Source organism: Saccopteryx leptura, chromosome 10 (assembly GCF_036850995.1).
Source record: "Saccopteryx leptura isolate mSacLep1 chromosome 10, mSacLep1_pri_phased_curated, whole genome shotgun sequence".
NCBI lineage: Eukaryota > Metazoa > Chordata > Mammalia > Chiroptera > Emballonuridae > Saccopteryx > Saccopteryx leptura.
Genome location: NC_089512.1, coordinates 11,867,483 through 11,894,066, shown reverse-complemented (window position 1 = coordinate 11,894,066; position 26,584 = coordinate 11,867,483). Strand labels below are relative to the sequence as shown.

The 26,584-nt window shown below is 54.0% G+C and overlaps 1 protein-coding gene across 8 annotated transcripts in view; it reads left to right on the top strand.

Moving 5' to 3' along the window:
• The window catches only part of TRAK1 (trafficking kinesin protein 1), a 104,292-nt gene extending 78,033 nt beyond the window's left edge, over positions 1–26,259 (top strand). For 3 of the 8 annotated variants that reach the window (XM_066351488.1, XM_066351485.1, XM_066351487.1), the window contains 6 exons: positions 1,794–1,870; positions 4,215–4,451; positions 5,465–5,781; positions 12,210–12,428; positions 20,455–20,557; positions 23,383–26,259. In XM_066351488.1, the coding sequence (XP_066207585.1) occupies positions 1,794–1,870; positions 4,215–4,451; positions 5,465–5,781; positions 12,210–12,428; positions 20,455–20,557; positions 23,383–24,181 (1,752 nt within the window). In that variant the 3' untranslated portion in view covers positions 24,182–26,259. Of the gene's footprint in view, positions 1–1,793; positions 1,871–4,214; positions 4,452–5,464; positions 5,782–12,209; positions 12,429–17,409; positions 17,466–20,454; positions 20,558–21,301; positions 21,390–23,382 lie in introns of all 8 variants that reach the window. The other 5 variants (XM_066351491.1, XM_066351493.1, XM_066351492.1 and 2 more) reach the window with 5 other exon arrangements.
• Positions 26,260–26,584: the final 325 nt, after the last annotated feature.

Here is a 26,584-nt window from a genome sequence, read left to right as displayed (position 1 = left end):
CCCTCGAGCTGTTCGGCAGGGGCCCTGGCTGGTTGTGTCCCCGTAACGCTGGTGAGCTTCCTTGTTTTATCTTCTGTTAGACCAGAGCCCCTGGAGGTGAGCTCCGTGTCTCCTTGCTATTTTCTTCCTTCCCTCTCCCTACGACTCGGCACCTAGAATTGCAGATGCTCAGTAGATACTAGATTCAGACAGTGGATGGACAGACTGAAGAACAGATTACCCAGGACTTTTATCTGGGGCTCTGTTGCCATGGCATGCTGAAATGCCAGAAGTCTCTGGGGAGAGCACTTTTGAGACACTCCCCTGGCGGAGGTCAGCGTGGCTGGCTGTGTCTATGCTGGTGGACCGCGGTCCCTTCCCAGTCTGGCTTTTCCTTGGGGCTCTCTCCCTCCACCCCACTCCTTGTGGTCTGGTCCATTGTTCCTACATCTTGGCCTCTTTTTCTTTGTTGCTTCCATACCTCCAAGTCAGGCTGGGACTCTTTCTCTTTTTCTTGCAACTTGACTGAAATCTAATGAAATCAAAAAGAAAGGCATGGAACATGTATAGCTCCCCAAGGAGCAGATCATAATCCAGTGATTCCAGGAATCCCAGTACAGGTCATTCTGTCCCCCAAATTCCTTGGCCTAGAGATGTCCACACTCGGCTCATAGACTGGCCTGGGTGGCTTTGCACACTTCTTGCCTCTGTTTCCCTCCTTCCTGGCTTCTCTTCTGGGCACGGTGGTCTCCCAGGCCCTGAGCAACCAGGATCCACTGTAGTGCAGTCCCCACTCTCAAGGGCAGTCCTGTGGTTTTCAGCTATAAACCATCACATGAGAAAAGCTGACTTGTAAATCCACGGTTGGGTTTCTTCTGGAGAGATGCTCAGCTTTCATATCTGCTGAGATAAAGCTTTTGTTAGCCGTTGGCTGTAGCTGTTGGCACAGCTCCGTTTTAGAAGATGTCTATGTTTTAAGTGCATGATGCATGCATTAAAAGGATATTTCGGTCAACTTAATTTAAATCCATTAAAGTTCAGTGCAATAAAGAATTCAGTTCCTCAGTCACCCTGGCCATATTTCAAGGGCTCAGTAGCCCCCGTGGCTGGTGGCACCCATGATGGGCAGAAAGAGAACATTCTGTCATTGCAGAAAGTTTTGTTGGTTCGCACGGCTTCAGCCCCTCCCTTCAGGTTGTCCTACGTGGGTGACCTCCTCTGAGGCCGTGGTCGATGCTTTTCTGCACACGCCTGGGTCTGTTGGCGTCCACCTGTGTTTGTGTGTGGGGTTATCTCTTGGGTTCTGCCTCACACAATGCGAAGTGGCGGGCGGTTCAGAACCCTGGGTGAGCTGAGCAGTGAGCAGACCCTGCGGACGGGGAGGACAGTAGCTTACGGTGGCCCACATGGGCCACAGCACCATCTCGGATGGCTCACAGCTAGATGGTCTGGGAATTTGTTCATCCATGTCATTCTGAACACAACGCTCTCCACCCCCGTACCTTCTCCGCCTCTCCTGTGGCCACAGTTGCAGCTCCGAGGGAACATAGGACTTACTCTCAGATCTTTAGCTGCATTAGAAGCGAGAGGGCTTTCTACTCAGGCCCGCTGGGCCTGCAGTGTTCAGAGCCCGCCCTGGGGAGTGGCCCAGCCAGGGTCTCTGACAGTGGCAGGTGTGTCAGCCTTGTGTTGCGGGAAGTCTGCAGGCTGTCAGGCCTCGGTTTACCCTTCCGTGGTTAGCCTGGGCATGCGCCTCTTTTGGAGATAGAGTGTTTGAGGGGCTGCTCACTCATGTGTCTTCTGGCTTCTCCCAGGACTCCTTGGCAGCTGAGATCGAGGGGACGATGCGGAAGGAGCTACAGCTGGAAGAGCCCGAGTCCCCAGACATCGCGTACGGCCTTACTTCTGAACTTCCCAGAGAGACTGCGCGGTGGCCTGGGGTGGCCTGACGATCAGTGTTTGGGCCTGAGGCACCGAAAGCGATCACAGTAGTCCTTCCTCAGACGGAGGGAAATAAGAGAACACAGCTGACAGCACCCCCAGCGCCTCTTGCTAGGCTTTAAAGATACAGATGAACCTACAGCAAGTGGGGAGAGGGGAGACGCATTTCCTGTCTCTCTGACACAAGCTCCGCCTTGACACCGCAGCTCCTTTTTATCTTTCCTCGCAGTGATAAAAACATTATTTAAAAAAAATTTTTAAATGTCTTTGAGGGGAAGAAAAAAATAGGATGTGTGATACAGAGGACTCTTCAGGGGCCTCCATCTCCCTTCTGGGCCCCTTAGGGGTATCGGCCTCTGCCATCTCTCTCCTGACTCAAGCCTTGTGCTCGGCCTGCCCCGAGCTGTTTATCAGTGACCTGTGGATCCGGTGTCATTGTGTTTTCTCTGCCCCAAAACCCTGCAGACTGAACCGAAGAGGGATCCTGGGAGTGACCAGTGTCCCTGAGCCTTGGCACGTGTGTGAAACCCCATCCCAGAAAAAACTGTCCGTTATGGAAACGTGTCTTTTTCCCCTTGAAAGGGAACACAGTGAGCATCAGAATGTCCGGTTCTGCTCTTAGAAATAGCAGTTTCTAAAAACAGACTGATCTGGTGTTTATCATCTCAGAAGTTTAAGACTTAACTTCACGCCTTGCTTTTTTTTATACCCAGTCATGAGCCGCATAACGGCGTCTCAGTCAGTGATGGACCCCACGTACGGTGGTGGTCCCATCCCATAAGATTATAATGGAGCTGAAAATTCCTACCGCCTAGTGACGTCATAGTTGTGATAACGTCATAATGATGCCTTCCCTTTGCGGTAACGCTGGGGCGAACAGACCTACTGTGCTGCCCGTGGTTAAGGTGTATCACATGCGATTATGTACCGTGCATAATACTTGACAATAATAGATGACTAGGGTACTGGTTTACACATTTATTATACTTTTTATCGTTTCTTTAGAATGCACTCTTTCTACTTAAAAAAAAGTTTTCTATGAAACAGCACGCCATGTTACACTGGCTGCAGCCTCACGAACTCCGGGTTTACCACGTCTCATGATTGCATTTTTCTCTGGTGCGGGATTTAATCTCGTGCTGTTTTGTACGGTACCATGCTGTACAGGTTTGTAGCCGAGGAGCGGTAGGCTCTGCCATCTAAGTCAGCGTCAGTGCCCTCTGTGACGTTTGCACAGTGACAGAATTACGTATCGATACATTCCTTTAAACCAGGGGTCCCCAAACTTTTTACACAGGGGGCCAGTTCACTGTCCCTCAGACCGTTGGAGGGCAGGACTATAAAAAAAAAAACTATGAACAAATCCCTATGCACACTGCACATATCTTATTTTAAAGTAAAAAACAAAACGGGAACAAATACAATATTTAAAATAAAGAACAAGTAAATTTAAATCAACAAACTGACCAGTATTTCAATGGGAACTATGCTCCTCTCACTGACCACCAATGAAAGAGGTGCCCCTTCTGGAAGTGCTGCGAGGGCCGGATAAATGGCCTCAGGGGGCCGCATGTGGCCCGCGGGCCGTAGTTTGGGGACCCCTGCTCTAAACCATTGGTTCTCAACCTGTGGCAAAACACAGGGGTCGCCTAAAGCCATCAGAAATACATATTTTATTTAAAAGTGTATTGTATAATAAATATGTATTTTCCGATGGCTTTAGGCGACCCCTGTGTTTTGGTCGTTCGACCCCCGCCGGGGTCGCGACCCACAGGTTGAGAACCGCTGCTCTAAACATATCCCTGTCATTGAGTGGCCCATGACTGGATGTGAGCCGCCCAGAAGTACTCATTCTACAGGTATTTGTTGAGCCCTCATGGGCTGAGCAGTGACCACGGCCCTCCTGGCGTTTGCATTCTGGTGACTCTCACGAAGAGAGAAAACTAGCTGGGAGGCAGAGTACCACTTAAGTATTTTTATCCGGAGATCAAGCCTAAAGGAGGTAGACAGGAGCACATCACTCTTGCTAGCATCACTGTTAGGACGCGAGCCCGTGTTAGAGCCCATGTGTTAGAGCCCATGTGTTAGAGTCAGTGGGTGATCAGTCTCTCGAATTCCAACCAACCCCCTAAGAAACACATGCACGGCTGCAGGGTGGCGGGTTGCTTGGGCGCTCAAGTTGGGCCGGCTACCTTTTCGGCTTCTCAGTGGATAGTTTTTGGAAAGTTTTAACTAACTCCCAGGGTCATTCCTCCACGTGCTTATTCATGGATGACGTTGTTCTTTCTCCCCAGTCACCAGAAGCGCGTCTTTGAGACCGTGAGGAACATCAACCAGGTTGTCAAGCAGAGGTCTCTGACGCCCTCCCCCATGAACATCCCCGGCTCCAACCAGTCCTCGGCCATGAACTCGCTGCTGTCCAGCTGCGTCAGCACCCCCCGCTCCAGCTTCTACGGCAGCGACGTCGGCAACGTCGTCCTGGACAACAAGACCAACAGCATCATCCTGGAAGCCGAGTCGGCCAGCCTGGGGTGAGCCAGCCAGGAGCTCATACCTTGCTGTTTTTGGGGAGAGAGGGGTGTGACTTGAACGCAGGTTCCGTAACCAGAAGGGGGAGATGGGTAAGGATCGTGTGAGAAATAGAAACCCTCTGGTTCTCGTGTGTGTGTTTTACCAACCCGCTGAGTCTGGGCTTGTCCTCGACAGTGAGTGATCCGTTAACCAGTTTAGGGAGGAGGTGTTACAGGAGGCAGCAGGAAGGCTGGTTTTCTGCAGGATACCAAAGGGGAGCACAAGTGAATATGCGTTTGTTTCTGTTCATCTTCACGGCGAAGGCTACAGGGCAGATGTTTGTTTCATGAACCCTTTCGTAGCTGAGACGTTTGAAAGGCTGAACAGGACTCAGGTTCTGTCTCGTGACCGGAATCCGGTTTGTGTAAGAAGGTGGGGTGCAGGGTGCCCCGCGAGTGTCCGCCGCCACACCGAATGTCCCTGCGGTGGCCCTTTCCTCAGCGGTGGTCAGTCCCTGTCCGCCCTGAAGCCCTGCAGGACAACCCCCCAAACGTTGTCACCTTTGTACGCACTGTTCCTGTGACTTTAATAACACTGCTGTGTCTGGCCATTTGGGTCAGACCGCTGGGAAACGGCTTGATCAGAACAGTTTCTCAGCTTCCGGCTCCTTTCATTCATGAAGAAGGAGAAGCATCCCTGAGCCCGCAGCCCTGCTGGTGACTAGGAACTGCAGCCAAAGAGGGCTGCTTCCGAAGGTTTTGTAGGGACTGGATTTTACGTCGTGTGTGCAGATTTCCATTCTGCCTGATGGCTTTCTTTGCTTTCTTTCCTCTGGTTACCCCCCCCCCCCGCCCCTCGACACACCCCCACACACGCCAAAAACCAACAGAGAGAATTAGTTCTTCAGGATAGGCATTCGTTTCCCCATTTTTGCCCACATTTCCACCGCACACTCAGCAGGAAGGCCTTATCGTGTGTGGTACAGCGCCCCCTGCTGGGCGTCCCGCGCTCACCGCGTCTCCCCTCCTTCCAGAAACAACGAGCAGAGTAAGAAGCCGGGGACGCCGGGCACGCCGGGCTCCCACGACCTGGAGACGGCGCTGAGGCGGCTGTCCCTCCGCCGGGAGAACTACCTGTTGGAGCGGAGGTTCTTCGAGGAGGAGCAGGAGAGGAAGCTCCGGGAACTGGCGGAGAAGGGCGAGCTGCTCAGCGGCTCGCTCACGCCCACCGAGAGCATCATGTCCCTGGGCACGCACTCCCGCTTCTCCGAGTTCACCGGCTTCTCGGGCATGTCCTTCAGCAGCCGCTCCTACCTGCCCGAGAAACTCCAGATCGTGAAGCCGCTGGAAGGTGATCACCTGGGCCCTCGGCCCCTAGCCGCCCTCCTCGGGGACTCCCTGTGGTCTCTGATCCACCACCCGCCTGCGGGGAGCCTCTGTCCCGCTTACTCCTTTTTCTTCAGGGATAGCCACCCGCGCTGCTGGTTTGAGTTCCTTTGAGGGGCTCTGGCCCCGGCCCCGGCCCCCTGCTCCCCGGCGCAGGTTTGGAAATGTCCAGGCAGGCAGGCACCCACTCACCTGGGCCAGGAAGCCAGAGAAAAACACCTGTGGATGGCTTGCTAGTTCTCTCTCTTTTGCATTTAGATCCTTAGAAAGACAGATCCTTTTTGGAGAGCCAGAGGCACTGCTCAGGCACTCAGGAATTCCTGGGGGTCCTTCCTGCCCCGGGCGTCAGAGCAGGGCAGAGAACTAAGGCTTTGACTTCTCAGAAATGTAGGTGCCAGGGAGGGAGGGGTGCAAGGCACACGCTCTTGAGTTTTCTCAACCACGTGAAAGCGATTTGCAATTTGTTGATGTCCGTGTTCTGCTTCGATCTTCAAATATAAAGTGTGGCTTTCTTCCTACGCGGTGTTCTGAGCACGGCCCCCAGACCGCCACTCTTTGGGACCTCCAGGAAGGAGGTGACCGTGGAGGCCAGGGAGTTCAGTGCCTCCTCAGTTCTGCCTTTCCCAGGGTCACGTCCCTTTTTCCTACCAGAGACACCTCAGACAGTTCAACTCATGGAGGAATGCACCTTTCTTTTCTCTTTCCTTTAGGCACTGTACAATGTTTGCCCCTCTACCTACCTACCACTGCCCGGCCACGTGTCTGTATTTTTCATGTTTTACAACTTTAGTTTGGAATTCTGTATTACATTTGTTGATGAAAAGCCAAATCAGAATTTCTGCAAGACCGAATATCTCAAGTTTTAATATTGCCCCCTTTAAGGAGCTGTTTTAGCTATTTATTCCCTCTGGAAAATGTAATTCCACAGATATACTGTTTATGTACTAGACGTATGTCTGTGCTCTGTGCCTAAAATGAGTCGATTCTTCTCACCCCACAAGAACCTGTCTTCAGCCCCTTGGAGGCAGCATCACCCCTGTTGAGAGTTCCTGCTCTAAGCTGAGGTTGGGCTGGTTAGAGACCCCAGGCCAGCTGGGCTCCATCCATATTCTCCAAAGGAAGGAAGAGGGTGGTGGGTTAGATTCTTTTTTTCATGATTTTTTTTAATTGTATAATTTAGATCTTTCTTAGATTTCAGAAAAGGGACAGCTCATTTTTTTTTCATGTTTATTCAGTTGTAAGCTTGGTGATTGTTTTCTGATCCACGATTATGTCTGTTTTTCTTTCAATAAAAATCTTCCATTTCTGCAATTTTACTTTTTGCCTTTCTTTTCTTTTTTCTCTTTTGTCTCTCAACGATCATTGGAGTTTATCATCTCTATCTTGTCTGCTTTCTATAGTTGACTTTGTGTCTCATTAGATCATCTAAGAATATGTTTTTGGATTCATTTTCCAAGCATTATGGCAGGAAGAGATTTTTTAAAAAAAATTTATTTTGACCAATACATCTTTTTTCCCCCCCTTATAATCTTGTGACTTAGGTAGCAGTATTTTTGTGATAAGTTAATGGAATAAGAGGCAGTCCCATTAGATTTGCAAGAGAAATTTCATCTATAGTGCCCTGCTCACCAGAAAGCTAAGTCGCTATCATTAAGAATTTTTCTCTTATCACTGTGGCTTGTAACGCAACCTCATGATAGAAGTCCCTCTGGCTCCATTTTGTAGTTCTCAGATATTTTAGTTGTATAAAATATAACTAATATTTTATTTCTCCCCTCCACAATTATTTTTTGTGTTAGTATGTTTAGTTTGCTCAGATATACTACTGGCATGGAAATCTGCCTGACCCCAGGTTCAAAGCCACTCTAACTGTGGCATTGGCTAAGTTACCTCGCCGTTTCGAGCCCTCTCTCCCTTATTTGTGAAATAGGGCTCACATCCACCACACAAGACGGTAACGAAGTGAATGTGATATGTTTTGTATAACGCCCACACCTAATTGGTGCTAATTAAAACTTGAGGCTCCTCAACCTTGTCCCTGACCCAGCCGCTCAGGTCTAAAGGGTGGCCTCAGCCGTGTTGAGACCAGGACCAGCATTGTGCCGGGGCCATGTTCTTACGTCGTCTCTTCCCATTGGCTCACTAAGCAGCTGATAGGCTTCCTGTGATCTGCAGTGACCCAGGTAGACCGTACCTGAGGTGAGGCCCCGGAGAACGTTGGCTGAGAACACGGCAGATAGCCAATCGGTGTCTTCCATCGGTGTCTCCTTACCTATTTAATTCATCTTGCTCTGTGTGTCGGAGTCAGCCAGAAGAGCTGGGCTCGGTGTTCAGGGGCGCGTGCACCCGTTTCTTCAGCTTACTTTAGTGCTTTAAGCAGCTGAAAAGCGAACAAAACATTCGGACTGGAAGAGATGTATGTGCCTTACAAAGATGAGTTGGACAGTAATTTTTCCCCCCTGAATGTTGTCTTCCTTTCTGATTAATCATAATCAGGATAGTATTTCCAAGTCAACAAGATAATATGTAATGAGGGAAAGGTATACACCTCTAAGCTGTGCAGTGCCCAGCAGGCTCACTTCTGACTCTTAGGGGTCCGGGTGCTCCTCTGACACCCACGCATTTGTTCTTTTCCTTTGATGACATGAATCCCTTTTAGTTAGAACAGTGGGGTGTGGAAGAAGGGCCAAGAGAGGGACAAAGGGCAGTGACTGTGATGATGGTTTCTGCACTGTCCACGCCCTTGTTTCATAGAATTTCATCGTGCTGCCCACCAGGAACGCGAAGGACCCTCTCTCCCCCTGCCCTGTCGCCTGACTGCGGCCTCATTCTTGTGGGGGTGGGAGGCGGTGGTGGTAGTGGGAGGTAGCTACTAGTACAGTCAGTCCTCCCTTAACATCGTCCATAGGTTCTCAGAACTGCCACTCAAAGTGTGTTACTGGCCCGGTTTCTGAGATACTTAGGAGAGGCCTCCTCTTGGCTGTGGTTCAGAGGACGGATGCTGGGGCCAGTCTGGGTCTGAATCTCGGAGTGGCCACCTGCCAGCTGTGCAGCCTCTGGCAAGTTATTTTACCTCCCTGTGCTCAGTCTCCCTACCTGTGGAATGGGACAGGAGGGTTACCGTGATGCTGAAGTGAGTTCATAAATGGAGACCTCTTAGAAGGGTGTCTTGTCACGTAGTAAGTGCTCAACGAAAGTTAGTTGCTCTTTGATGAGTAAGGGAGGCCAGGGACTGGGATAAAAATCCAAGTCCACGCACCTGTCAGCATCATCCTTCATTTGTCATCTCACTAAATTTCCTTGGCTCTGTGTTGTCAGGGAATGCAGCTAACCCCATGTCCTTCTGTGACCTCTGTAACTCCCAAAGCAGGCCCTCTTAGCCTCATTTCTCTCTGGGGTCCATGCATGGGAGGTGGGGAGGAGGTGGGGGGGCCTTCTGGTAGGCAGGAGGGGCGAGGTGCACGGGACCCTGGTCTGGGCGATCCTCCAGCCTCACGGAGTTCTTTCCCGGCACGTCGTGACCATCTCGAGCCCCATGCGGAAGCATGATGAGATTCGGCCCTTCCTTGACAGCAGTGTCAACTTCCCTTCCCCTTCCAAAAGTGGAGGTGAGGCGGCCACGTTGCCCCGGGGATTTCTCATCATCCTTCTAAGCCCATGTGTGCAGCCCCAGGCCGGAGGTCACATGCCTTGTTGAATACTTCTCGCCATGTGCTTCAGTTGTCAGGAATGTGCCTGCGCCTCCTGTGAACACGTGACCGGGTGCCCCCTGTGGGTTAGGAATGGGGGTCCCCGGGGTGGGGCCTGAGAAATCCCATGAGCAGAAGCGTGTGCACCTCCTGGCGGGCCCTAGACACCCACCTGGACGGTTTCACTGCCCACCATTGATGCTTTTCACTTAACCCATGTTCCTGGCTGGAATGCTGATGTCTTTGCTTGATTTCAGACCTGTGGGTTTTGGAGGGGGGTGGCACCTGGGACCCGGGACCCTGGGAACTGGTCTCAGCGGGAGTGCGCAGCCGGGCTGTCTGCACACAGGGATGCTCACCTGTGGGGTCCCTTCGGGGAGAGGGCCCACGGCAGCCTCAGCCAGCCAGAGGCCGGGTTTCTTGGTCTCGACACTGCTGACACGGTGGTCAGACCGTTCTTTGTTTGGGGGCTGGCCCGTGCCTGGCAGGATGGATGGCAGCATCCCGGCTTTACCCAGTGGATGCCATTAGCTCTCCTTCCTTCAGGGTGGTGACAACCAAAAAACACCTCCAGACATGGCCAGATGTCCCCTGGGAGGGGGGGCACTGTTTTAAATGTGTCTTATCAGCTAGTGACAGAAAATAGGTATGTGATGCCCTCTTTCATTAGGCGCATCTTGTTTTTGTTTTTTTTTTTTTTTGCATTTAGGATATTTTCTGTTTATCAATAGATTCCGGTGAAGCAGGTTGCTGTTGTACTTGTGTATGCTTAAAACTGAGACGGACCTCAGAGAGGAGGGGGACCTGTGTATTGGCAGTATGGACCGTTTTTTCTCTCTTAAGTGGATTTGAAATTGCCCATTTAGGCAAGTCTTTCATGGCTTCTTGGCTGAGATTGTCCCATGGGAAGTTACCTTCCATCAGTGATGAGAGATGGTGGCCTCGCTGGGCAGCCCCGAGGGTCGAGGGCTCCTGGTCCGTGAGCGAGGGTTCTCCGCCTCTCGGTCCCATTCCTGGCTGGTTCCTGACCTCACTGCCTGCCTGCCTTTCCCTTCTGTTCCATCTCAACTTCCTGAGCTGTTGGCTTCTGGTATCCTCAGCTCCCCTTTCGGACCGGGCTGCCTAGTAACCCGGAGTGGTTCCTGCCCGCCCACAGAGGACGCTGTCGGTAAACCGGCAGTGACCGTGCGTGTGGAAGGCTGTTGCTCTCCCGTCCCCGAGACCCTCTCTCAAAGTCTGTCTGGGGTGTAGAATATTGACTCGCGTGGTTAGCTTTATCTTGAGAATGGATATCGGATGCCCAGCCGTGCGGGCCACGTGCCCGTAATCCTGGGGCCGTGTCCGGTGTAGCGAGTCCCCCAGGGGCAGACGGGCTGGCAGCATCAAGCACATAGCAGCGTCGTAAAGGCTCTGAGATGACCCCCGGTAAACATGCTTCCCACCTGGGTTTGCTGAGCCCACTCGGTCTTGGAACGTTTCTCTTTGTGAGCACCTGGGACATCCTCGAGGTCCCCAGGGACACAGTCCGGTGTTATTACAGACCTTTCGTGATGTTATCTGAGTCCTAGGGTCCGGTGTCACTGAGCAGATTGGCTTCTCTGCCTCAGACCTCTGTGTGGAACCATGTTCTTTTTTTTTTGTATTTTTCTGAAGTTGGAAACGGGGAGAGACAGTCAGACAGACTCCCGCATGCGCCCGACCTAGATCCACCCGGCACGCCCACCAGGGGGCGATGCTCTGCCCCTCCGGGCGTCGCTCTGTTGTGACCAGAGCCACTCTAGCGCCTGAGGCAGAGGCCGTGGAGCCATCCCCAGCGCCCGGGCCATCTTTGCTCCAATGGAGCCTCAGCTGAGGGAGGGGAAGAGAGAGAGATAGAGAGGAAGGAGAGGGGGAGGGGTGGAGAAGCAGATGGGCGCCTCTCCTCTGTGCCCTGGCTGGGAATCGAACCCGGGACTTCCGCACGCCAGGCCGACGCTCTACCACTGAGCCAACCGGCCAGGGCCTGGAACCATGTTCTTCAGTCACACCTCTTTAGGCAGGTCCCCTGTCCCTAACCTGGAGCATCTCAGGGTTGCTGGCAGATATGCAGAACACCTAAGTCAAGGAGGCAGGGGCCATACCTACCCCTTGTCTACATGCTACTCCGATTCCTTTCCGCTTTTCTCTTCTTGTGGCTCCCGGGCTCGGCTGGGCCTGGGCCTGTTCTGCTTCTGCTGTGTCCTGCCTGTTCCCAGCGGTGTGCACTCCACACAGAATCAGGACGTGTCCCCTCCCGCAGCCCCCTTGTGTGCCCATCTTGCTTATTCCCTCCTCTTCTGTTCCTAAAGTGAGTCTGTGTTGGAGTTTGGGGTTGACTTCGGTTCATTTAAAAAAAAAAATTGTTTGGAAAAAAAAAAAAAAGTAAAAATAACAAAGTGTTTTTCCCAAACACACCTGGCCCACAGAATGGTATCAAGTTTACTTTAAAAAGATTTTTTTTTTTTTTTATTCCTTACATTGGTGCCCTTTTTGGGCACGGTGGGTATTCGCTGCAGTTGCAGGGTAGGAGGGAGAGGGAGGGCCACCCCTGTCCCTACCGGAGGCCACCTCCTGCGGAGCTCAGAGCCTGCTGGGCCCCCGAGGCGGGTGAGCGGCCCGTCAGCTTAGACTCCCATCCTGACCCTCTCTCCTCCCTGTCCCCCTTGTCTGCCCTTTCTTCCGCAAGGCTCGGCCACCCTTCACCACTGGCAGCAGCTGGCCCAGCCTCACCTCGGGGGCATCCTGGACCCCCGGCCCGGTGTAGTCACCAAGGGCTTTCGGACGCTGGATGTCGACCTGGACGAAGTGTACTGCCTTAACGACTTTGAAGAAGATGACACAGGTGACCACATTTCCCTCCCGGGCCTAGCTACCTCCACGCCAGTGCAGCACCCAGAGACCTCAGGTGAGAGGTCCCGAGCACATGTGACTGTCTCAGGCAGCAGAAGTTACCCGAGCCGGCCTCAGGCTTTCCCAGAAGAGATGCAGGAGCCGCCAGCGGCCGCGGAGGAGGAGGAGGAGGAGGAGGAGGAGGAGGAGGAGGAGGGGTCTGGTGAGGGCACCGAGATAAGTCCTGTAACCCTGGCGCCTTTCCCGGACATGGAGTTCTGGGCCACCCTCCCCTCTGTCCCGAGCACCATCCGTAGTGTCTCTCTGTCTGTAGCTTCTGCGCGTCTGTGTGGGTGATAACTGAAGCACTCCCGTTGTGCCCTTCTGGGGTTCGCTACAGTCCGATGCCTCCTTTCTGTAACAAGTGGGTCCGGCTCCCGGCCCGCCTGGGAGGCACACGGCTCCGCAGGGTTCTTGAGGCGGGGGCAGGAAAGGCTGCTAAAAAGAAGTGGGTTATTCCCCCTCACCCCCACCCCGGACATCAGCTCCCCTCCTCCTGTGACGGTCTCTCCCCCGCATCTGAGGGACAGGTTTGTCTTGGGTCCCCCCGCTGGTTCCCAGACTGAGCTGAGGCGAGGTGGACGGTTTGCGGGGAGGCTCTGAGTCCTGGAGGTGAGTGAGCGATCTCTATAACCTGCCTGCCGCAGGAGGTCGGGAGAGGGCCCGGAGAGCGCTCAGAATTTCAAGCTCTTGACACCGGTTTATTTTTCTAACTTGAATGAAGGTGTATTTCTTTTCCAGCTCGCATGTGTGTGCAAAGTGGATCTTGAAAAGTGTTTGAGCCACCACACTCCTTAGCCAAACCAAGCCTCAGAGGCTGTCAGAGAGAGGACGCCAGACGAATCTGGAAAACAGATCTGGCCTGTCCCCCCCCTTACACCCCCACACACCGTCCCAACGAGCATTGAAGCAGTGACCTTGAGCTTACAGACCTGCCCACATCCCAGGTGCTACAGGGTCAGAAACCTTCGTGCTCAGGGTCATATGGTTACTATTAGCCAGACTTCCTGGACCTCCTGGCTGTTTGTGCTAAAAAGACAAGGAAGCTCTTATGGGATAAGGGGAGAAACCCAGAGAAACATGAATTAGCCAGTGTCTTCATCCTCACGATATTCCCGACTCACCAAATTCGAAAACAGGATGCTCAGTCATCTCTGCGATTGGTAACTTTCATTCATGAAGGCCACAGCATTCCCTGGACGGTACAAGGCGGGGCAGAGCGGAGGTTCTGGGGGCATCCCTCCCCCCTGGCTGAGGGCAGACGCCTACGGCCAAGGGACTTCATTTGGGGTCTTCTTTTTTTTTTTTTTTTCTTAACATAAACATTAGAGGTATCATCAAGATACAAGTATTTGTTTAGCATGGAGGTTTATTTATGGTTTATTTTCTCTTATGTAGCAATTAAGTTATCAGATTAAGCTGGTAAGGGAATGACGGTCCTTATTATTTTGTATCTTTGCACTGAAGAGAGGGAACCCAGCCCCGTTGTTACTTCCCTTCGTTAGGAACACGGCTGCCCATCTGGAAGGCAGACACTGTTACAGAAAACAGGGTGTCTGCTGATTTTAGTGGCTAAAGTGGGGGGGGGGGATCATGTCGAGTCAGATGTCCCCTCCCTGCAGCCCCGACGTGTGGAATTAAAAGGTATATCCAGAAGTTTAAAGAAGTGCCATTAGGTGTGTCTTTGCGGACTTGTCCGGAGGGAACAAAGCTTATCAAGTCAGCTAAGAGCTTCTCTGAGGAGGCAGAGGGAGAGGAGGGACCAAGTATGAGGACCTAATCCCTCCCCTTTTCTTACATAAACAAAGACTTCGTTCTTGCTTCTTCTTCCCTCCTTCCCCAGCCTTGCCGGGGGACAGTCACCCCAGCAGCTTTGAGGAGGGACACAGATTGACAGTTGAAGCTGTCAAGGGGTCAGGTGGAAAGTGTGTGATCAAAGAGAATTATGCGGATGGCTGAAGGCCATTTAGGAATTGTTTAGCTGAGAGTTCTTTGGGGCTTGTTTTCTGGGTAAGACTTGTTGAAAGCTCAGTGCAGAGAAGAGAGTCACAAAAGTCTGGCTCTTTTTTTTTTTTTTTCTCTGTTATTGGAAATGACAGGATCATTTTGATTCTTGGAATGTCTAAGAAGCACATACTCGAAATAATGGCCCCAGAAACCCGAGTGGTGCTAGGTTTACAATCTCAGAGTCAAGGGTAGAGAGGTAAGCTTCAGCAGGAAGGCCTGGGCATCTTCTGTCTTGGCATTTGTATCCAGGCTGCTCTGGTCCCCACCCTGGTCCACCCTCCATGCTCAGGCTCCTCTGTTGCCAGGCAACACAGTCCCAGGAGCCACCACCGACGTGGGTAGACTGCGTAGGGAGAGTCTTAGAAGACAGAAGGGGATTCACCTTTTTTTTCTTGCAACTGCATGATGGAAGGAAATTGGGAAGACTTGTCTGTCGGGCACTTGTCTAGAGCCTGCTCTCTCACACAGAGAAAAAGTTTGGAGCACACACTGAAACATACGGATGAATCTATTTTTAATGTATGATTATTGTATCACCATTTGCTGATTTTTATACTTCCATGTCTTAAAAACAACGGATCCTTGTTTTCGTATTTGTAAATAATTTAGATAATTAAAATTGGATTGTTTAAAACAACTTTTAGATTATAGTTTTACTTTATTCCAGTGATGTTTTTTACGTTGTCATTCGTCTAGAAAGTACGCTCTACCGGAGGAAGGCGTTGTTGTCTTGTCCTGTTGGTGTTCTGAGTCTCGGGTATTTACGAGTAGGGAAGAGCCTGCCTGTGGTGAAGGGATCAGACCCGAGGTTTTAAAGTCACACAGTGAAGTTGGTAGACGGACGGTTGGTTGGCCGGATGGTTCCATCAAATTTTCTTGGATGCTTTGGTCATGGAAGGGGAGAAGGAGGTGGGAATAAGAACAGGGAAGAAGAAAGTGAAGGTCAGTTTATTTTCATACTCAGACATGTGGAGACATTTCCAGTGTGTGTGTGGGGGGGGTATCCTAACACAGGCTCCTACAGATAGACAGATCAGGGTGGCCTTTCGGATGGTGGCCCTGTGGTGAGCTGTCATCTTTGGGCGCGGCTGCTCTCTGACATCTGTGTGGGCACACGTGAGGGTTATTTTTTTTTTATTTTTATTTTTTTTCATTTTTCTGAAGCTGGAAACAGGGAGAGACAGTCAGACAGACTCCCGCATGCGCCCGACCGGGATCCACCCGGCACGCCCACCATGGGGCGACGCTCTGCCCACCAGGGGGCGATGCTCTGCCCATCCTGGGCGTCGCCATGTTGCGACCAGAGCCACTCTAGCGCCTGGGGCAGAGGCCACAGAGCCATCCCCAGCGCCTGGGCCATCTTTGCTCCAATGGAGCCTTGGCTGCGGGAGGGGAAGAGAGAGACAGAGAGGAAAGCGCGGCGGAGGGGTGGAGAAGCAAATGGGCGCTTCTCCTGTGTGCCCTGGCCGGGAATCGAACCCGGGTCCTCCGCACGCTAGGCCGACGCTCTACCGCTGAGCCAACCGGCCAGGGCGTGAGGGTTATTTTAAGGACTAGGTTTCATGAAAGAAAAGTTTCTGCTCTGCCCAGCACGTGACCAGCCTGTCCTTCCCATCAGATGGGGAGAGGAAAGGAACACTCAGACGAATGACTTGCGTGAGCTGATGTGTGCAAATCTGGTCACGTGAACGGCCAGACTGCAGGTACCGAGGTGTCCTCGGGTCCCCACCAGAGTGTACCGGTCTTGTCCTTGGCCCGAGTGTCCCACCAGAAGCGATCAGCAGGTCTACGTAGCACACTTGCAGATAATCCCAGCGCAATCTGCCGGGACACCCAGGGCGTCGCTGGAGACTAGGGTGGGGGTGTGCCGGGTGCCCCCCCTGACTGGTGCAGCAGCAGGGTCCAATGCACCCAGTTTTCCAGTCTGTACCAGGTTCCACAGGCCCCCCAGAGGAGCACTGTAGATACAACCCTCTACCTAAAGTGCACCTCTCCGGGCAGAAAGCGCGCTGATTGGATCAGAGAGCGAGTGAGCAGGGTGACTGTCACCCTGGCAAAGCCCTCCCGCGCCCACCTGCGGCCACCTGAAGGGTGTGAGCTGGAACGTGCCATCAGAACAGAAATCTGCACACTCACCACCCGTGCATAGTTCACCCGCCCGGATCTCCAATAATTTGGGGCTAATTAACTTGATAAATGATCTCTGATAGATTAGGATATCGCACCGGTGTCAGAACCTGGGGAAGGAGGAACAGATAAAAATAATGAAGGACGAGGGGTTTTATTGGAAAAGGCAGTGTCTCACCTAGATAAAAATCCATGATGAAAGCACTTGTCAGTGGCAATACTCTAACCCAGCGGTCTTCAACTGGTGCGCTGCAAGAAATTTTAAAACCTGCCACACCTGACTGTTTAGTCAGGGGCACAACCTCCTCTGCCCGAGACTGTCAAGTAATAGAATGACAACAGCCTACACCACAATAGCCTTCCAGTATGAATGAATCAAAAATAGACCTATTTTTTTTTTTTTCATCATATTGGCAAAAAAAAGAAAAGTGTTTTTGTGGTGTGCTGCAGAATTTTAGTAATTAGTTCATTTGTGCCGTGAAATGGAAACAATTGAAAATCTCTGCTCTGACCCGTTTACCCTCTCTTCGCACAACATTCTGCGATCAAGTCAGACGGAGAAAAAGAATAAGGGTTTAAGTAGGAAGTCAGCACTGAGTCCCAGAAACCCTGTCCTCGGAGACCCCGAGTGAACAGCACTGAAGGCTGGGGGTCGGTGTGGGGTGAGGACTGGGGAGCTCAGTAGTGAGCCACCCCCACCCCCCAGCCCCTACCCTGCCGAGGGGAAGAATGTGTCTGTGCCTCTTCCTGTGGGAAATTGCTCTTTCCTGCATGTAGGGCGGTGGGAACCCGCCCGGAGCTCCTCCGTGGCAGCACAAGGAGCCTCGGGCGACTCACTGTCCCTGTGTTGTGTCCCAAGGAAGGGAGGTGCTGCAGCGGCCCGGCCGGAGGTGACACGCGGAGAGCTGGCGTCCCAGTGGTATTGCAGAGGGGCCGAACTGGTGGCTTTGGCACTTTTGATACTGGTTGATCTTCCTTGGTCTTCTAAAACCATCTCTTCTGGGGAACAATGACTTCCAAATTTTAGCAGCCTTTCCTATCCCCCCCCCAGCCCATTCATTCTCCTAAGATGGGTTTTGCTTCTGCTGATGCAACAACTGTGTCTCTAAATTGTCCATCTCACGCCCCCCTGTTGCAATCAGAGAGCTAATGAGATGGGGGGAGGGGGAGGTGAGCACTGTGTCCTTTTGATCTGACCTCTGGCGATTTGTGTGTAAATGGGGCACGCTTCTGATCCCAAATCCAGCCTTGCTTGTGTTTGATTATTTTTGTTTTTAAATGTTCTCTCTCTTTCAACTCTTTTGTCTTTAATTACTTCTGTTTCCCACCTTTTCCTTTCCTCCCACCTGAATAACCACCTCGCCTTCCGCCTGCCGTGGGACGCTTTTCTCAGGTGTTCTGCTGCTTTTGTTTCTAGTCCTCATGGCCGTCAGAGAATCCTGATTGTTCGGTTGCCTTTTTTTTTTTTTTTTTCCCCATCGCTTACTCCATTTTAGTTTGGCTTGCGGCAGTTCCTCGGTTATCCGAGGTCCTAAACCTAAACCAGCCCATCTGTTGCTTGAGAAACACAGATTCATAAAGGCTGTTTCTCTGTGCCCTCCACCCTCCCACCTTTGCCTGGAGCTCCCCGTGGTTGAGAGAGTTTGCTTTGGTGGCCGTGGCGCCAGCTGCCATGCCGGGGGCCACGGGAGCCTCCATCAACACAGAGAGACGGGTTGGACGGTGATAATCTGGACAAAGCTGTCTTGCGTTGCTTCTCTGGTTGCCGCCGCCATTTTTTAAATTTTTTTATCTTTCCGAAGTTGGAAACAGGGAGGCAGTCAGACAGACTCCCGCATGCGCCCGACCGGGATCCACCCAGCATGCCCACCAGGGGGTGATGCTCTGCCCATCTGGGGCGTCGCTCTGTTTCCACCAGAGCCACTCTAGCACCTGAGGCAGAGGCCATGGAGCCATCCTCAGCGCCCGGGCCAACTTTGCTCCAATGGAGCCTTGGCTGCAGGAGGGGAAGAGAGAGACAGAGAGGAAGGAGAAGGGGAGGGGTGGAGAAGCAGATGGGCGCTTCTCCTGTGTGCCCTGGCCGGGAATCGAACCCGGGACTCCTGCACACCAGGCCAACACTCTACCACTGAGCCATCCTGCCAGGGCCCCCACCGCCATTTTTTTTTTTTTTTTTTTTTTTTTGTATTTTTCTGAAGCTGGAAACGGGGAGAGACAGTCAGACAGACTCCCGCATGCGCCCGACCGAGATCCACCTGGCACGCCCACCAAGGGCGACGCTCTGCCCACCAGGGGGCGATGCTCTGTCCCTCCGGGGCGTCGCTCTGCCGTGACCAGAGCCACTCTAGCGCCTGGGGCAGAGGCCAAGGAGCCATCCCCAGCGCCCGGGCCATCTTTGCTCCAATGTAGCCTTGGCTGCAGGAGGGGAAGAGAGAGACAGAGAGGAAGGAGGGGGTGGAGAAGCAAATGGGCGCTTCTCCTATGTGCCCTGGCCGGGAATCGAACCCGGGTCCCCCGCACGCCAGGCCGACGCTCTACCGCTGAGCCAACCGGCCAGGGCCCTGCCATTTTTGTGCTCTGGCTGTGTCCTGCCTGCCTTGAATTTGCGTTGTCTCCACCATTTTTTGTTTGTGTCATCTGGTTTCTGCTTTTTGTTTTTTAAAGACACAGTCACCCGTGTGTGGATTTGTAGGTCTGGGGCACCCATCCCTTCTGTTTTGTCTTTCTTGCCCTGTTTGCCAAGTCTGAGAGCAAACTTGCCATAAAGAGCTAGAAGATTCTCGTTCCCAGCCTGTTGAATCTTCAGAGCGCTCATGGCCTCTGGTGCCCGAATCTGTTTTCTCCCAGGAGGTCTCTGGGGGCTGAGCTGCTGCTGGGGCGGCGGGCGGGCGGGCGGGCGGGCAGGGGCACTCTAGCACTTCATCGTGCATGCTATTGGGAGCAGCATCTTTTTATTTTTTCCTTTTCATTTTTTTTTTTTTTTTTTTTTTTTAATGTTTGAGTTCTGAATGAGAATGACCTCTACAATCATGATGTCTCCCGTAGACCTTCCTCCTTCTCCCTCTTCACCAGCCTCCCTGATGCACGGTCCCTCACGCTGCTGTGACGTCCTGTGCCCCACCGCGTGGCCTCCAGCCGCCTTAGCAACAACTCTGGAGACCTTTCAAAGGAACTAAATCGAGGATAACGTGTTGCCGTCTCATTTTCGTTAGAAATCAGATATCCTAGAGATGGCAGGAGAGTGGCCCGAAGGGGCCGGTGCTGTCGGCACCGCTGTGCTTTGGACGGAACCACAGAGAGCCCTGGGTCGGGGTCTCAGCCACGTTGTTGCTCGGGCAGCTGGGGTCCCGCTTTCCCCCGCCCCCGCCCCCGCCGGCCGCAGAGACAGTAGTGGAACCAGCCTCCCCAGGCCCCTTTTTGTACACACCGAAAAGGGAGCCGCGTGAGCCTGCCCTGTTCCCAGGTGGCGAGTGCCTCTCCCCGCCTCGCGCCCGTCCCCTCCCCTTGGCAGAGGTCGGCACCCGTTTGCCAATGCAAAGAAAACATAAAGCAACAAGGACAGGAGCCGATTCTGACCTCCAAAGAGGGAACCCAAACTGACCCCCAGGGGGCCCCTGGACCCCTCACGCTGGATCCACTACTGAGCGAAGCGCGCCCAGGGGGAGCTCTGTCTGGACTGGGCCGGAAGCTGGGATCGATGCTCTGCACGCAGGGCTCGGAAGCGTGGTTCTTGAAGAACCACCTTCGGTCCAGAACATTTGCGTTTCACCTTCCTGGCCCAGATCCGGCTCCCAAGGTAGCTCCTCGCTTCTTGCATCTGCCGAGGGCTGTGCTGGGTTTGTCCCTGTCTCGTGGGTGTCCTGGGATGCAAGAAATGTGTTTTGTCCCCTTCCCCTCCCCCGATTTAGCCCACCACCCCGGGAAGTGCATGTCACAGACCAACTCCACCTTCACCTTCACCACCTGTCGCATCCTGCATCCTTCAGACGAGCTCACACGGGTCACGCCAAGGTAAGGGGCCCCGGCCCTGGGAGCGGGCGGGGGTGGGGTGACGTGGGGCTCGGCCGGCAAGACGGGATGTCGAGGAAAGCCCAAGCAGAGAGTCTCGTTCTGCACCAGCGCCGGCCAGCGGAGGCGTCTCGCAAGCGTGTGCAGGCTCCGGAATGGGGGCCAGCCTCTCCTTTGGAGCCGAGGTCCCTGTTAGTTCAGATCCACGCCTGTAGCTGAGGAGACCCGGGCCGCCGTTAGCTGCCCTTTTAGTCAGTCATGGAAGAGTCTCGGGCCTCTCCTTCGCCTGCTGGCCCTTCCTGCGGCCAAGGCTGTGGGCTTCTGCCCCAGCGTTGGCCAGAGGAGCCTGGAGCTTCTTCACGGATGGGCGTCAGCGAGCCCGGTGGGAGCCCGTGTGTCCCCGGAGCAGACCGCAGGAACCACGCACCACGCTGCACCGTAATGACCGAAACGGTCAGATCTGCGGGCTGGACCACGTGCCCCGCACGGTCCATTTCCCTCCGGCGCCTCCAAGAGGCAATAGCGGTCGGCACCCTCTGGCGAGAGGACCTGTATGGCATGGGGTGGTCTGCGTGGCTTGATGCCAGGCCTTCCACAGCTTCCAGTGAAAGGGAGTGACCTCCCTGACCCCCCAGCCAGTGTCTCTGGGGAAATGGAGGCAAAGCGAGAGGGAGGGCAGCAGGCGGGGCCGGCGTGGACCGGGCAGCACCCCGCAGGGCACCTTCAACTCCGCATAACTCTCCGCAGGTCATGTGAGGAGGACGGCGAAGCAGCCCCGTGCCCCGCTGAGCTGAGAGATGTAGGGCAGAGAGTGCGCCCACGGGCGAGGCAGGGGGTGAGCGCACGGGCCGGGCCTGCCCTGGCAGGGCCCCGTGCAAGGGGCTGCGTGTGCACGCGTGGCCGCCACTAACCCGGGACTCGGGTGTTGTTGTGTCTCTGTGGTTGTGCCTGGCTAACTCGGCCCTGACCGTGGATACCCCTAACCCGTCTAAACGCCCCAGTCGAGCCGAGCGCCGGCACTAATCCAGGCCTAACCGAAGTTCTCACCGGAAGGGGGCCTGCAGTTGTTAGCCTGTCTTCTCCGTTTCCCTGCCTGCCTGTGGGGAATCCGGCTTTCCCCGTCCTGTTGGGACGAGATCGTGTTTAAAACCAGGGGACGGGGCTCCCCCCGCCTGGACAGAGGCTGGTGCCCTGGCGTCCCTGCAGCCGTAGCCCTGGTGTTCGCACCTGCACGCCTCTCTGCGTCTGCAGGGACGCTCAGGAGGGTAAGCCTGCACACTCAGTGGCAAGAGGAGGCTTTCTGCCTGAGTTTGGAAGAAGGGCTGCTCGGAACAGAACAGACAGTCTCCCGAGGATTGGCCCTGGAGACGGGGTTTTCAGTCCAGAACGGCCTTGCCCTCCCTTGCTTGCAGATCAGCGTTTTGTAGCTGTCCACCTGCACTGTTGGGAGAGTCTGCCTTTTAACCTTAGGACTCCACTGTGGTTTCTAACCTCGTGTTTCTCCGTGTGCCCCCGACCACCAGCCTCCCGTGGGGTGGGCCTGCCCGGTGTGCCTCACCCTGCGCTGACCGCTCAGGGGCAAGGTCACCTGATGCCTGAGCTTGAACTTGCTTGTGAAACTGTGCCTCTCACAGAGGGGACCCCGGCTTGGGTCACTCCAGGAACCTGCTCCAGAGGGCATCCCCCTTCCTTCCCTTTCTCTCCACTGGAGCTTTGCCCAACGTGTCTGGTCCTTCCTCCCCCTGTCAGGCTGAGGATAGAAGGGGGAACCGCCCGGCTGGCCTGCTCCAAGAGGCCCCTGGAGCGGCAGCCACATCCCTGGGCGGGTGCCGGGGCCGGTCTCATGACCGTCAGGGAGGATGTGCCCGCGTGGCCTCCCCGCCTCCTGCAGCAGCTGTGAGAGGCGGCCTCTCCTGTTCCTTCAGCGGACAGCCAGCCATCGCCGCTGCTGGTCCTCTTACCTTCCTGTCCGCATGCCTGCACGGCTGGATCCCAGCTCCTGGGGCTCAGCGTGACACGCGTGGACGTAGGAATCTCTGCTTTTCCGTAGTAACGGGTTTCAGACGCCCACTGGGCCTTTTCCTACGGAGCTCCATAGACGTAGATCTGAGAACACAGCATGGCTTCCTATGACCCCATAAGTTATAGATTTTGGCGACCGGAGGAAGGACTAAGGGCCGCTTCCTGCAGAGGAAAGAGCACTGTACTGGGAGTCAGGGGGCCGGGGTCTCCACTGACCTGTGTGCCCTCGGCCTCCGTCTCCCCGTCGCCCAAGGACCCTCCACCTGGATGCCACCCCCCCCACCCTCCGCTTTGGCCATTCCTAGATAAACTCATACCCTGTGGTCCTGGGCAACTTTTGACCTCAGGGACATTGGAAGTAGGAAGGAACTCTGGAGTTTGAGTAAATTTGGTAGGGAAAGACAGACTCTCTGTCCGAGGGCTTCTTCCCCTATGGTGGGGGTCCGTAGACTGGGGTTCGGATCCAGGGTCTTCCGCTCAGTAGCTGAGTGTGACATTCACGAAGCCGCCTGACCTCTGAGCCTGTTCCCTCACCTGCAAGGGGGACAGTGATACCCACCCTCCAGGGCTGAGAGACGGGAATCGTGTGCCACTTCCTGTGAACTGAAACCATGCCGCCGCCCCCCCCCGAAGCGAACCCAGGACCCCAGGGGTGGTGGAAAGAAGTATCCAGTGAACGTGGGCTGGGGGTGTCCTCTCATTGAGTCCCAGGCCTGCCCTGCACCCCTGCAGGAAACTGGCCACAGACCCCCTTCCTGGTGCTCGTAGCATTTTCTGATGAAGTACCTCTTGTCTTTTCCTGTCAGCCTTAACGCGGCCCCGACTCCAGCCTGTGGCAGCGCCAGCCACCTGAAGTCCACGCCGGTGGCCACGCCGTGCACTCCCCGGAGACTGAGCCTGGCCGAGTCCTTCACTAACATCCGCGAGTCCACGACCACCATGAGCACGTCCCTGGGGCTGGTGTGGCTGCTGAAGGAGCGGGGCATCTCCGCGGCCGTGTATGACCCCCAGAGCTGGGACAGGGCCGGCCGGGGCTCCCTGCTGCACGCCTACACCCCCAGGATGGCTGTGATCCCCTCCACCCCGCCCAACTCGCCCCTGCAGACGCCCGCCTCGTCCCCCCCCTCCTTCGAGTTCAAGTGCACGAGCCCTCCCTACGACAACTTCCTGGCCTCCAAGCCGGCCAGCTCCATCCTGAGGGAGGTGAGGGAGAAGAAGACGGTCCGGAGCAGCGAGAGCCAGACGGACGTGTCCGTCTCCAACCTCAACCTCGTGGACAAAGTCAGGAGGTTCGGCGTGGCCAAAGTGGTGAACTCAGGGCAAGCCCACGTCCCCGCCTTGACTGAGGATCAGGGACCTCTCCTCTGTGGGCCTCCGGGCCGAGCACGGGCGCTCGTCCCCGGAGGCCTGGGCCCTGAGGGCCTGCCTCTCGGATGCCCCACTGTCACGAGTGCCATCGGCGGGCTGCAGCTCAACAGCGGCATCCGACGGAATCGCAGCTTCCCCACCATGGTGGGGTCCAGCATGCAGATGAAGGCCCCCGTGACTCTCACCTCGGGCATCTTGATGGGTGCTAAGCTCCCCAAACAAACAAGCATGCGGTGAGGGTGGGAGGGGGGCCCTTCCTCGGAGGAGACCAGTCTTGTCCCGCCTGCTTTCCCCCCTGCACTGCTCTCTCTTCCTCTTCCCTTCTCCCCCGCCCCGTCCTGAGCTAGACAAATCAACCTCGTGCCTAATGGGGAAAAGAGTGGAGACTTTGTAACATGTGTACATAGGACTTGGAGATCGGTGTCCAACCTGCCCTTTCTTCAGATCCCACGGGGGGAGCCCTCCCAGCCCCCACTGTCACCGCTCTCCCAAGGACTTCCCCTGGGCTCGCCTGCAGGCAGGGCGGGCAGGCGTCCCTTTCTCCTCCTGTCCTTTGTGAAGCACTGAATTCCCAGGGCATTCTTATCCTATGGATAGGAAACCAGGGGACTGTGGCTGGTTGCTGGTGCGCACATGGTGAGCGGTCACACGGCAGAGGGCACGATGGCCACGTCCCCCGTGTCGCTGCCTCGCCCGCCCTGTCAGAGCGTAAGGGACCTTCGTCTGCGGCCGCAGACGGCTGACGTAGCTTTCAGGACTGGAGAGCTGTTCTTTTGTGGGTGGTCCAGCTTCTTCAAGACCCCTCACGACTCTGCCTCAGTGGATGGTCGCTGCTTTTCTGAGGTGTGACTTTTTCCTCCCATGCCTTCCACCTGAAATCACCCTTCAGTGTTTCTGCAATCAGCCGTCAGGCCGGACCCCTGACCGGAGAGAGAATGTGTTTACACTCCCCGCCCAACCGTCCCTCTGCCCCCGCAGGCTCTGTCTGCCCTGTTCCGTCTTCCTGTGTTCCGTAGGCAGGGAAGCCGTGGTATACTAGGCGGGCCGTCACTGTGTGTGTTCTCGCTGTGGTTCTGTGACACCAAAACACACGTGGCCAACACACCAAGCCAGTGAGGAGATGGCTGCTTATTTCCTGGACCCAGGGGCACAACCCAACTCATTAAGGCCAGACCCAAGACAGCGTCAACAGTAGCATTAAAAGGAAAGGGGACAGAGGGGAAAAGGTGGTGAAGAAAATCTGTCAGCAGTCACAGGAGGAAAGAACACGACCAAACGTTAATACCAAACTGGTTCACGGGAGAAACGAGGCTCTGGCCTCCGGACTGGGTCCAGCCCTTGCTCTGAAACCCGAGTCAGGCCCACGGCTTTCACTCCGGTGGGTGGTTGTGGCCGCCGTTCGTGCCCACACGTTTTGCCCTCCTGTTTTAGAACAGAGCAGTGGCAGCAAGAGACCCCTCCCCCAAGCCACCAAGCCACCAAGCCCTGCACCTCCCGGTGCCACACTGTATCCTTAGGGAAAGATCGAGGTGCTCGTGAGACCAACGTGAGTGGGTGAGGGAGTCCCGTCCTGTTGCTGACTTCAGTTTTGAACTTTTATTTATTATTTATGTGTGCCGTATTTTAAGCGAACATCCTCTCTCCAGCTCCAGTCACAGGGGTGCCTGTGGCATTCCAGTCTAAGCCGGTCATTTATTTATTCTAATCTGAGGACTGCAGTGTACATCACGGTGTTCCATGGCCATTTCTTCCTGGCCTCTATAGAAGGATTACATCATATGCAAAAGAAATTGCCATTTTGCAACCCCCTATTATCCCCTCCCCTCCCCATTGGCAAAGGATGTGTCCTTCAGTTGAAGGAGTGTAAGCTTATATCCACCGGAGATACATTAAGAAAGTCCCCAGGAGCGAGCCTCGGTCCCACAATTTCAGACTATTTATTCTGTGAATACGAGGGTGTTGGTCAGTTACGTTTTCAACGCTCCTTGTGGTTGTGTGTGTGCATTCACTGCAAGGAGCGTGCATCTTTTTATTTGAACGTTATTTCAAAGCAGTAGGTAGGATAACGAACATGAAAACCATGGACTGAATGGACCACTTTATGTATTCAGAGAGCAGAGCCACCCATCATCACAAAGGAAATACCAGTGTAAAAATAGGCAACTCGGAGGTTGCAGTATTTAGCATAGTAAATAAATGATCAACATCATCGGGCAACCACTATCAAAAAGTGTGTTGTAATGCATCAAAAAAAAATCAATAACATTTTATTTGCTAATGAATATCAATAAAATAAGTTCAAATGATGGAAACCCCATCGGTCTTCTGATTTGCATTTTTTATTCTTTTTCATTGATAATGATCTCTTTATGTAAGACTATTCAGCTCTTTGGAGAAATTAGACAAAAGCCATATAGTACTTTACATGCTGTTATATCTGCCCTTTCTTTAATACTAATATACATTAGACAACCTTCCAAATAGAACCTTTCTTCCCTACTTTTCAGGGATGCATACTATTCCGCCATGTGCACATACCCACTGTGACCAGTACAGATTAGTAGCCTATGGCTGGGTGTTGATTCTAATATTTTACTATTCCAACACTGTCATAAAAGAAAAACAACCTTGCATACATGT